This window comes from Falco naumanni, chromosome 1 (genome assembly GCF_017639655.2).
Source record: "Falco naumanni isolate bFalNau1 chromosome 1, bFalNau1.pat, whole genome shotgun sequence".
Classification (NCBI taxonomy): Eukaryota; Metazoa; Chordata; class Aves; order Falconiformes; family Falconidae; genus Falco; species Falco naumanni.
The window spans coordinates 84996811-85009603 of NC_054054.1; the positions used below are offsets into that span (position 1 = coordinate 84996811).

General features: G+C 40.3%; 1 protein-coding gene across 4 annotated transcripts in view; it reads right to left on the bottom strand.

Annotated features, from left to right (window-relative positions):
* Positions 1-1472: 1472 nt before the first annotated feature.
* The window catches only part of GALNT9 (polypeptide N-acetylgalactosaminyltransferase 9), a 323797-nt gene continuing 312476 nt past the window's right edge, over positions 1473-12793 (bottom strand). For all 4 annotated transcript variants that reach the window (XM_040602335.1, XM_040602327.1, XM_040602344.1 and 1 more), the window contains 2 exons: positions 7973-8140; positions 1473-7224 (listed from right to left, as the gene is read on the bottom strand). In XM_040602335.1, the coding sequence (XP_040458269.1) occupies positions 7078-7224; positions 7973-8140 (315 nt within the window). In that variant the 3' untranslated portion in view covers positions 1473-7077. The remainder of the gene's footprint in view (positions 7225-7972; positions 8141-12793) is intronic.

Sequence of the window (12793 nt, forward strand, 5' to 3'; positions counted from 1 at the left end):
TCACAGTTTTTTTGCCATAAGAGAACTACAGGGCATCCTATGGAATGAAAAGCAGACATACTGACTCGCAGCAATAGTGCTATTTATTACAACAGGAGGCTGTGACATCCAGAGATAACACTAGATTAAATATGTACAGGCCCACAGTAGTTATTAAATCTAATGGTTGGATCAGTGTGTATAGCCTCTGGCTTGGGGAATCCTTCCCTTTTGAAATGAGAGGGAGATATATTATGAAAGGATCATTCTACATTTTCCCTGTCTCCTGTTTCACTCTTCTGAACATCAATTATCGACTGTTTTCAATGATGAGGTGATGGGCTGTGTAGATTTCTGGTAGAAGTATGACAGTATAGAAGGGAGTTCATAAGCAATTCATATCTCCTTTCTATTGCCTTTGGGCAGATAAAAGTGACTTCAGAAGCAGAAAAAAAAAGGCAAATCAATAGCAACATCATCAGTTGCAACAGACCAGCTCTACAGATGGTAAAAATTACTATAGTAGCCACAACTTCCTTGGCTGCAGTAGAACAATGACATTTTACACCATCTGCAAACTGGCCTCTCGGCTGATGTAGGAGATTAGGTCACAGGGTGTGGGATATCCTTCAGTCCTCTGTATTAACTAGGCAATTTGGGAAGCTTAAGTTTTTCTGTTTCTTTGGTCATGTTCTTTAGAACAGTAACACATCAATGACAGATCAATTGTGCTCTTACACATTTGAATTACTAAAACATAGCTCCAATGCACAACTCCTAGAAAGAGAACACTTTCATCATCAGCTTCCTGGCTGCAGCTCGATAACGTATTTTTCCCCATGGTCCCCAATGATTTCACAGGAATGGTGATTGCAAGGTCAGAATTTTTTTTTTATGGGGATTTTTTTAATCCATGTTTGAATGCTTCTTGTGGAGCATTTAACTAGTCCCCACAGGACCATTCAAGAGCAGAGCTTGTACTGCTGTGTGGATTGGTACCTGCAAGCATTACACAAGTATGTCTTTGTACTCGGGTAGTAAGTCAAGCATCCCCTCAGGTCTGCCAGTCATGAGGCAATCACAGTCTGTACTATTATCAGTCTAGTTTTGGATGCGCACGCTCAGGGGCTCAGTCTCTAATGAGTGTGTGGTGATGCATCTCCTCCGACATGCACAGAGCTCATCCGCTTTAGAACAGCTTGCAGTCTGCTGCAAAGTGTGCTGTGCTCATCTCAAAAATGGGCTGGCTACCTTTCAGAGCAGACTACATGCAATTTAAATTTTAAAGTGCATGTTTAGTTTGCTTTTCTAGTTTTCCTTTGTAACAACTTCAAATTTTAATACAAGGTGTCCAAATGTACAATGATAAAAAATGCAGCTCATGTCAGCAGTAAAATGCATAGTAATTTATTAACTTTTCAAGTGTAAATACAAGTTGATTTGATGATGTGCCACATAATGAAAAATTATTTGCAGTCACAACTTGCATTCTAGTTGCTGCCTTAATTTTTTTTTTTTTAATTAAACTTACTACAAAGAGCTTGAAAACTATGCAATACTTGTTGATGGCCAATAGAGAACTGTAAACCTATGAAAAGTAGTAAGCATTTCTTCAAGCCTTTGAAGAATGCTCTTGATTCAGAAATTCCGTTCTTCAAAATCAGGTTACCATATATTGCTGCACTAGGGTATTTATAAGTCTGTATTCTTGGCCAAAAAAACCATAGTTTTTACTTAGGGCAACCCATGAACTCAATACCTTCAGTTATATATCATTAACGCTTTCATAATGTAATGTATTTTGTGAAACCGTTCTAAAATCCATTACAACGTATAAGGAGGTCACTATATATCTCTTTTTTCTAATGCCCTTGATGGCTGGGGCATTGTGAAGACACAGCTAAAGTCTTCACACAGCATAAGCATCCCAGATGTTTATAGGGATGAGGTATATTCAACAGTTATCAAAGTAAGAGAGGGAGATTGTAAAGAGAGAACCTGAAGCTAATTCATTACATTTTTAGAAGATGTAAATATTGACACACTTTATTGCCAAATTCACTGAGAATTATTAGCTATGTAATTTCATTATTCACTCCTTGAGTTCCGTTATTTCACTAGGTAAGCAGACTCCATCTCTAGGACAATGCACTCGATGCATTAATTTTTCAAGAATATCCCCATCACGACACAGGAAGCTATAAATGCATGATGCACATACTTCAGTAGACCACAGTGCCAATTAATGTATTTTCTGTTAACTCAGTAACTGCAGCTCTCACCTTAAGTCCACTAATGTCACACACACACAAAACCAAATTGTATCTGCAAAATATGATTTAGAGGTACACACACTACAGTGGTCTCTTGAATCGGTGTTCCTGATGAAGCAATAAAAAAATGTGTTAAGTTCGGGATTCTTTCCAGAGAAAACAGAATATTATGTTTACTTTGGTAGCATTTGGATCTAGAGACATGTGAAGACCTGATCATTCCTTGGTTTCTAAGCAGCTTGTTAGATGGTTCTTCCAATTTGCAATATCATCTATTACCTGTGGCATGACCCCATGATTGACTTTAGCAGTAAGAAGAAAGCAGTCAAAATAGCAGCAGTCAAAAATGGAACATCATTGCTAGAAACACCTTCAATTAAGTGAATTCTGACAGTTGGTCCCCTTCCCAAAGCCTTTCATGAAAAAATCAAAGGTATTTGTGTCCTAACTGAATAACAATAATGTCGAACTCCCTCTGAACTCCAACTTCTGTTAAAGTTCTCCTTACAACCCAAATCGCTAGGTCCCAAAATAGGCCATAATGTGCTTTAGTATGGCTGTTAATGAACCATTTCAAATGAATACTGGATACTGAAGGAATTACATGCTGTGTAATTGATCTAAAGAACAGATTAGGACTGGTGCTATTTAATTAAATCTTATTAGCTCTGGCTTAAGTACTTAAAATTGCAGCTGTCCTGTGTCAGATAGATTACACCCCTTGTCACATGGCAAGTGAGGTTTTCATCGACTACACCACAGTTTTTAAAAAGGCACGGGCCGATGGAATATAAACAAAGGACTGTGAAGGCCTGATCTTCAGACACACCAAGCCCCAAATTACTCACTGAAATGAAATAGATTGTTCAGCAGTTTCAGAATACGTACAAAGACCTGTTGTTAGTTTCTACATTTTTGTCTTAGTTCTATGGAACCCGAGTTTAGCTTTTTGGTTGTGGAACACAAACCAGAAGAATATTCATGCCTCATGGATACACACAATATAGATCTTTATGTAACTGCAGGAGAACCCAGCTGGGTCCTTCAACACCACCTTTTTAAACTCTTCTTTCTCTTTGTTGCTTTCCACTGGAGGTTAGCATGCCTTAGGAACCAATACGCCAATAAAGCTAGAGGACAATTTTGGCTGACAAACAAATGGCTTTAATCAAGTTAAGAATGAATTAAGCTTGGAAAATAGTTTATAGCTCTCCAAGGAGAAAGGGCTTATCACACACAGCCCCCCACACACTCCCAGGACTCAAATTAATTTTTAGGCATCTTGACATGCTTACAAAAGTATTTTTTTTTCCTGGTTTACCTTTGACAGCAGTGTACTGGACCTGATGTTCTTTCTTACTTCCTATTCTTCTGTCCTAGGATCTAGTATTTAACTCCATAATCTCCTAAATCAAACAAAATTACAATTGAAGATTTTGATCTGAGTTTTCTCTACAAGGCATAGTACACTGTATTAAATACTTTTCATAATATCTGGACTGCTGCACTGTGGGAAACAAGACTGAAAATTTAAAACAACATTAAGCAGGAGTTCAGATCATACTAAGGGGTGAAATGCTAACAAAAGACCCATAGACTTTGGTTAAAACAGATAATACTCAAGGCTTTTTTTATTATTATTCCTTTTATGAGAGAATATTTAAGACCCTCTCACATGCAGAGTCACCATGTTAATACCACAGCCAAAGCTGTGGTTCATACAGATAAAGACTAAAGTAAAAATAATCCAACAGATGTGTTTTCCAAATATAAGAAATTGTTTCAGTAAATCTTAAAAAAATGACAATCACAGAAAATACCAACTCCACTTTTAAGAGTTAATTGAATTCTTTTACATTATTCTGTACATCTCAGAGCCATTTACCTATCAACAAAAACCTGCTTTCCTTCTTACACTGAAAGTCTGGTTCTTGCAAGTCTTCTGTAGCCTGTGGCTTCAGCACTCAAAGCTTGCCAGGACTGACCACTCTCAGTTAGACAGCGTGGCCACATTCACATGTTTTGCATCGGGCACTGAAAACGTGCAGAGGCAAAATTCCAAGACAACCAATTCACATTCTTTATGGTGGCATCAGAGCGGAGGGCTGTCATGCTTGCTTGAAAACTTTGCCAGTAAACACAGATCTACCTGGTCCTCTCAGCTTCCAAGCTCCTAAACTGCAAATGCTAAACTCCTTTTAGGATAGTAAATTTAAAATCTGGTATTCTTCCAAATATTCAGCCTTCCTTTTTCATTTACCAAGGATTTGAAAGGCTTGCTGCCCTACTGCTAATCAAGGACCAAATGTAGATTGTCAATTTAAGACAAGGAGAAAAAAAAAGGGTGGGTGGGGGTGGGAAGCATGTGGCATGTTTGCTTCTGTTCAGTATAATAACTTTATATTCTAATAGTTAGGTATGTAGTAGTCACCCTGATATATAATTACTTTCAACTTCCAGCCATCTTCATATAAAATAGTTAGCACTTACTCATTAGAAAGACTACAGATGGTCTAAATGACCTGTTGTGTTACTCGCCAAAAAGCTCACCTGGTAAAACAGTCCTTCCCTTCTTTTGCCTTCTCACCTCCCTTGACCAAATATTTCAAGGAGTAAAACTCTGTCAGAGTAAACAAAAGAATACAGCTTTCATGCAAATTAAAAGGGAAGACTGTATCTGGAGAGTAGATGAAAAGTCACTTGCAAATAGAGCTCCTGTACAAAGCATTTAACACCTGCTCCATAGAGGGTAACTATCCTTTTAAGTTCTCTAACAGGTTAACATGCAGAGGTTAAATGCAGGGCAACAGGCAACTGCTCCTGATCCGTATTTACCCTGAAACTTCCTGCCTGATTGAGACTTCCAGGAAGGCTTGAATACTGAGTTTGTCCATGATTTTTTACTGTATTGTCTGATTTCTTAAAGATGCTACCTGCCCCTGCAGTTCTTACTACACCATTCAAGAGGCTGTGTCCAGCTAACCATAAACACAGCATTTAAAACATTTTTATATTTAGACTCTCAACCAGAATTTTGTATTCATGTATAACCTGATCCACATGACAAAGATCAGCAATTAGCCACAAATAAACTACAGAAGAATTGGCTTTGTATTACATCTTGCACATCTGTTTCAAAAATAAAATTGGGGCAAAATCTAGCAATATGCTCTCCAGATACCAACCAAGAGTTGACAAGAACTGATAGATTTTGCATGTTAAAAGTAAATATTTTATTACATATCATGCCCTTGAAAAATTAACTGTTTCCATTCTGTTTTGTTCAGCATGCCTTGAAATAGCAATGGCAAAAGCTCTTCAAGAAACAGATCACCAAGATTCATGGTACCACAGTGTCTGCAATTGCCTATTTTCCTGACTCGGTAAAACAAGATATTTTTTTTTTTAATTACTATAAAATAGTAAATAGTGAAGTTAACACACCATCTCTGTCTCTCCTTCAGTATGACTGAATCTTCTGCAATGAAAAACTGTCTGCCATGGCCCCACGTCCAAAGCCCGCTGACGCTGGCAGCGGTCATCAGCTCAGACAGCCTTTTGGATAAGGTCTTGCCATTGCTCCGCCTCCCTGTGCACAGGCACTGCTTGAACCACTGGCTACATTCTTAAATTCAGGTTCACAAAGATGCTGTCAATGGGTCAACTACAGTAAAATATTTATATTTCAAAGTAACAGTATTTATATATGCTGCCTAGTTCGTGCTCTAATTTGTCCTCTTATCACTAGGTTTATGCTTGTTTTTCAAATACTGAAAAGACTTTGTTGGTTTATTCAGGAAATCTGTCTAGACAGTGCTCACAAAGCGTATTTGCTCACATTTGACATTTTCACAGGATGGGTAACAAAATGGAAGATTCAAGTTGTTAAATTCCACAGATGGTGCCTAAGTCTGTCAACTTATTTTCAGAAGTGACGAGGATGCAGCTTCCAGGCAGTTTGTGGCACAGTGCTGCAGGATAGGAACTTTGCGGGCCAGCTGAGGCCTCTAGAAATCCACCCATCTACTAGGATGTTTACTGCCTCAAAAGTTAAATAGGCAAGTGCTATATTGTGATGCCTTTATAGCCAAGAAATGTGAAATGTGGCAACATAATGGAGCATGTGGCTATTTTACCTATTCAGCATTTACCTGTGTCTAACTAGAGGAGGTCTCTCATGCTGCTTTTTAGCAGCTTGAAGGTTGAGAACCACCTGTAAACATTTGCAGAACAGTCTCTTTGTAGAAATAGAGACTCCTAAACCATCAGCCTTGAAATTTATCGTACATTATATTATATTTCCAGTGCTATTTACAGATCACCTTGTTTAGTACAATGGACCAGACATGCTGAAAAGGTAGGATTTTCCAGTCCCCTTATATACGAAGTACAATAAAAAAGGCACATGATTATTCACCACAGGAGTTGTGCACCAGTCAATAACTTAAAGCTAAAACGCTACCCATCAGAGAACTCTCTTTATGAGGCAGTATTAGGATCTCTCCTTTGAACTCATCATAGAAACATCTGTCTATAATTCCTCTAGGAGAGCTGAAGGAACCCACTCTTCTGTTGTGTTCTCATCTTCAGCAGATTTCCAAATCAACAGAAAACTCCTTTTCCAGGGAATGTCAAATAGGGCATGTATGTGCCTGGTGGGTGCGTCTGTTTGTTTGTTTCTTTGTTCCTTTGAATGCCCAACTATGGAGGATTCTTGAGAGCCAAGACCTGTTCAAACTAATTTGCTTTAAGACAAATGCCTTGCAAGATATGGCACACTGAGCAATGGACAAGGGCAGGAGAAGCAGCTGCTCGGCCCCAGCAATCAATGTCGGCCATGTTTTATCCAGTTTCTAATCATCCATTTTTGCCCCGAGCACCTTTGTACGACTAATCTGAGCCCAAAATTTGCATCCTTTGACATTTCCACTTCTAGGCAACGGCCAGTGTCTCTGCTGATGATTGGACCATTCTGAGAAAAAAGAAAAAGAAAAGAAGAAACAAAAAAGAAAAAAAGATTTAGAAGAAGGAATAGAAAAGGTGAAAAGACTAGAAGGAAAATAAAGCTAGATCTGTAAATCCTTAGAAAGCACTGTAAAATGCCCAGGAAGTTCTGTATGTATCAAGTGATAAAAGGCCCTAGAAAGTGCTAGAAATTCCTAGAAGTTAGTCTATACAAAGTGCCAAAACAATTCCTTGATAATTCTAGATTTAGGAATTGCTAGAATATTTCCTGGAAATCATTAGAAAAACTCTAAAAAGCACCAGAGAATCCATACAGACCGCAAGAAACAGGAAATCCCAGAAACTGTAAGGATGTCTTCAAAAATCCTAAAAGTTATTTGAAAGCTCTGGATCTAAAAATTCATAGAAAGAATTAGAAAAAAAAAAGAAATAGAAAAATACTAGAAAATTTCTAGAAACAAAAGCTCCTAGACACTGAACAAAATTGGCAAGGATGTTCTTGACAATCACTACAGAAATTGAGAATGTTCCAAGAAAGGATAACTAAAAGCATACCCCCAAATTCCTAGTAACAACATAGGAAAATTCCTGGATAGCACATGACCTAAGGAAAACACATCTGACTATTCCTAGAAGGCAAAAGAGGGGATTCCTAGAATAGTCCTCTCCAGGTCTCCTGTTTTTTCATTAAACATCCTCTAGAGCAGCATTCCTCTCCGATTTATCTCTGCAAGGCTCTCTGAGCTCTTCCATACCTGTGTGAAATCCCAGAACCTCTGTGCTGGCCTCAGGACATCCTCACACTTCTTCAGAGTCGGCGTCCTGCCCTTTCCATCGTCAACGAGGCATTTGGAGTCAGGCAGGAAGGCGGTGGAGCCCAGCGGCCCCAGCTGCAGGACACCCTCGGAGCTGTAGCGAACGAGCTGGGGAATGGAAGGAGAGGGAGGGCTGTGACAGCGGCTGCAGGCCCCGGTGGTGGGCACAAGGCCCCCTGGCAGCTGCCTTCCCTGCCAGCTTCTGCCCCAGCGTGGGCGAGGAGCCCTTCATCCCGCTGCGCGCTGGGACCTTCCCGCTCTGGCACACGCTGCTCAAGGGCGAAGCTTGGGAAACTTGTAGGACACAATATTTCCTTTTTCACACCTCTGCTCCCCACCATTCCCTACCCTCTATTTCACTGCAAAAGGGCAATCAAGAAAGTGAAATAATCAATATGTAAATCATACCCACTCAGCAGGAGTTAATTTAACAAGGACACAATGTCAATTTGCCGCGCAGTGTGTTCTTAGAGCTCTGTTAGAGGCTACTGATAGCAACAAGTCTAATTAGGTTTTGTAAATAAATGTTACTGAAAAAATCCAACCATGCAACCAGTACCCAAAAATACGAGAGGAAAAAGGAAATCACGAGGGAAATAGCAGCAAATTTGCTAACACATGCTTCAGGCTTACATAACAAAGAATCACACTTGGATGTTTCAGTTTTGTGTGAGGCTTAGCTGTTCTGCAGTTTAGTGATGGGGTAAATGCTACTGGCTGTAATTAGAGGCTTCAGGTGAGGGCCCATTATTTTAGAGGATTTTTTAATTTAAAAAAATACACTTAAGCACAGGCACAATTATTCATGTTGATTTTTACAGGAGTGTAATTTTTTTTTTTTTTTTAGCATTTCTTCTGTTCTAAGTGGTGATTTCACTTGCCTCAAGTCATTCACAATAAAATGGCCCTCAAAGAAAAAAATCCTCATGTAGAAGGTGAGGTAAAGAAATTGGCCTCTTGTAATCTCAGTGTGCCAGAATATATTTTATTACATTAATATTGGACCAAGAGAAAATATTTAAAGAGATAAAGATTATCTGTGGATGGCTCTTGTCGGTCAAGATTAATTGTCAGAATTACAAAATCAGAATACAAATCTGTGATGAAGAGAACTTTTGCTGTGTTCGCAGCCTTTTGCCGCAAGCAGAAGGCGGCTGCCCGGTTGCCTTCTCACGTTGTGTTGGGGAGGAGGCTGCCACTGCTTCCGGGAGCGCTGGGAGCTGGCTGGCATGGCACGGCACGGCCTCCCGCACAGCATGCGTGGAGGGCAAACAGCCAGCACTGAGCCCGCGGGCTCCCGGGAGAGCAGGCAGCAGCACGCTGGAGGGGAAAAAAGCTTTTCCTGGGGATGCACTGGGGACCTTGAAAGGTTTCTTGCACTCCAAGAAGCCACTGCCTGGATGACAGCAGGCCTGAAGAACAGAGTCTTGAGGAAAGAACGTCGATCTCAAACTCTTTATTCTGCCTCTTCCAGATCTGTTTTTCCTCTACCGTGATCTGTTTCAATCTGTATTCAAATAAAGCCTCAAAGCCTTAAGGGTGGCCTTAGGATGCTCATTTAGAGGGAGAAGAGGCTCTGTCAGCTCACTCTATATCACATTGCGCTGAGACAACTATGATAGCAATGGAGTCCTCATTTATAAGTTGCAAAAATTAGTAAGTAATCCTCTTAATTACTGCTACTTCCTGCACAGTTGAGGGAGAGCCTATTGAGGCTAATGTCAATGCACATTAAAGCAAAAGTGCACGATGTTAATTTGGCAGCAGGCCAATAAGTCAAATCAGATGTATCTACTTCTCACTTCTGTGTTTAAATCTACAGTCATGACACCAGCATAGCATTTTGCCCCTCTTACCCTAGAAGTAGTCGAGTGCAGCACCCAGGTGCCAAGAGACTGCAAAACGGAGTCAGCTACACGGCTTGGGTGCTGCAGGGTGAAGATCTGAGCCACCAAAGAAATGCAATTATAACCCAGGGAATTCACTGCCTGTCTGGTCTTATCGCTGTTATATGGCTGAAATTACTTAACAAGGGAGGGAAGGAAGGTCAGAAGTGCCTGCCACTTATTGGATGCTACTGACCAGTGCATGAGATACCATTAAGAGTCAATCAAAACCCCTTGAATTAAAGTCTAGCTTTCTACCATCATCCCTTTTAAACTCAGAGGAATCATACTGTAAATAATCATATCTTGCTGGTGGTAAAGAGAGCATGGTCTACTCAGTCCCAGACCAGACACCCTTTGACAAAATGTGTGTTCATTTTCCCACCTGCCACTTCTGTTCAGAGCAACCATGTGAAGCACAGAGTTAGGACAGAGCCTACGTCAGAGCGAGCAGAGGGATAGCCACATGAGGATGCAGCTTGGTATGAGCAATATCATCATCGAGGCACTGTCTGCACACACCAAATCAAGACTTTTTTTTCTCCTTTCACTATAAGGGTATGGGGGACATATGCAAAAGAAGGTCAAGCAAGCAAAGTGATTCAAAATATAAATGGATTGCCAGCTCAAACAAAGTAACTTCCTTTCCCCCGCCCCTACATAAAGGAGGAGGAGGGAGGGGAACGGAACCCAAACACACTCTTCTGGTTTGGGTTTTTTTTTTTTTTTTTTTTTTTTTTTTACAGTAAAACTTCTGTATTTCACACTTCTCGAATCCAATGGGCACTCAGCATAGTTCAGGTGAACTGCAGGCACGGCTGAACCTTACACTGACTGAGAAACGTGTTTATCTTGCAGTTCTTGTCATATCTCTCCAGGTCCCAAAATACCACCTTAGCAATCTGGTTAGTTTTGCCTTATCTAGATAATCAGAACCCCTGTTTATAGGGGGCTATTTATAGGAGGCTACCTGCTCTGTAGTATAAGATCAATTTTCCCTGTGGTTTAAGATGAGTAACATTTTCTGCGCCAATATTAGAATGGTCTAAAATACTCTTTGTCTTTAGAACTCCAATAGCCAGAATTGCACATGCTCAGCATCACAGTAGCTGTGTGCTTGGGAAAGACCTTGTTATATAGAAGCCTGTCAAAGCAGAAAGTACCATTTCTGCTTAGGCCTTAGAGTTAGTATATCTTCTGCTTCTGTTATAAACTACCTCCAATACTGAAAGTGGTGGTTGTGTGACAGCTCAGTCAGACACAGCTTGGTGCAGGGAACTGCTATCTCTACAATGACGAAACAAATGGAACATCATGGGCTTAGTTTTCCTGAATCTACTTTCTCTCAAGAGTTCCAACAGTCATAAAAGCTTAGGCTTATCCTACAATGAAATTAAATTCCAAAAAAACCCCACCCAATAACAAGAAATTATCTCAGTTCAGACCACACTACATAGTAAAGCTTTAGTGCTTGCTTCTGCAAAATCAGGCCAGAAGTTAAGGTTCAAGAAACTACTACATGATTAATAACATCTTCCTCCAAAGACTTCATATGATAACTTCCTAGAGACAACATAAACTATAAAAATAAAATAAGCATTAAATAAGTTGCTTATTACTGTAGACTAGAAACCAGGAACTGGGATACAGAGTCAATGGAATAGTGAAAAAATATACCTGCTGTATCTTAAATGCCACTACCATACCAAAAAAGAAACAACCTCTGAATTTGCATTAGAACTGTGGGCATTACACACCATGCCAAATCCATTCCCAGGGTCAGCCAGCCAAAATCAAGTGACAAAGTTCCTTTTATTAAGGAGTGTTCAAACCCATTCATTAAAAAAGTCTGTGCAAGTCTTGATGGGCTGAGAGCCTTAGGTACCCACATACTCCCACTGCAAGCTGCAGAACACAAACACGGTTTTACACATCACATGAGGATGGACCTTTGCTCAGCTTTTCTCTTTTATCTGAGAAGAGCTGCAGGATCCACATAAATGACACTGAAGCTAAGTGCTCCATTAAATACTCCAAGATCTAATCCTGATACTATCTGCTGTACCTATGGTAACACAGGATAGTTTTCCTGTCAACATTCAGAAATCTGAGCAGAATGGAAAAGATGTCAAAGGTTGTTTATCAAAGCCACCATATCTGGTTCAAGAACAGTGAGCGGTGCTGCCTATGGGAGGTGATCCTCCAGCAGCAGCAATGTGATAAGTAAATGCCAGCTTTTAACTGAAGGGTTTGACTTCAGAAAATCCATTCCTGCTAATTTCAAGTCAACTGCAAAAAAACCCCACAAAGTAACAACAGATAACTGTTTGTAGAAAACAGTTACACAGATGGGTCTGGTAGCTTTCCACACTAAATTTAATCCCTCTCACTCACTCTTGTTCTCCAAGCAAAAGGAAATCTTTAATGATCCTTCAGCCCTGCAGGTTAAGGTAAGCTGTCAGCCAACACAGAGACTGAAACAGCAAGCTATATGGGAATCCAAAACACCTTAAGCCCCCAGAACACTTGTCACCACAAGACAAACGGATCACAAGTTACCAAACTTCCAAATTTGTTAACAGAATCTTACCCACTGCTTCCTGCAGGAGAACAAACTACCTTTTCATCCTCCCTGCTCTGAGCAATCAGACCTGCTACCTGGTGTGCAACTCTGGAAAGCCATAGCTCTTCCAAGCAAAACGTTAAGTATCTGCACTCAAGGAACAGTTTAAGAAAAGCCTTTCATCTCTTCTTACTCCATCTGTTTGCCTAGCTGCAAGCTCCAGGAATCCAAACGTTGAGATCTCGCTTCTTTCTGCTTGATCTCAAGGCGAAGGGAGTTCTCCTTTCCCAGCCGCAGCACCTCCTCTTTCTC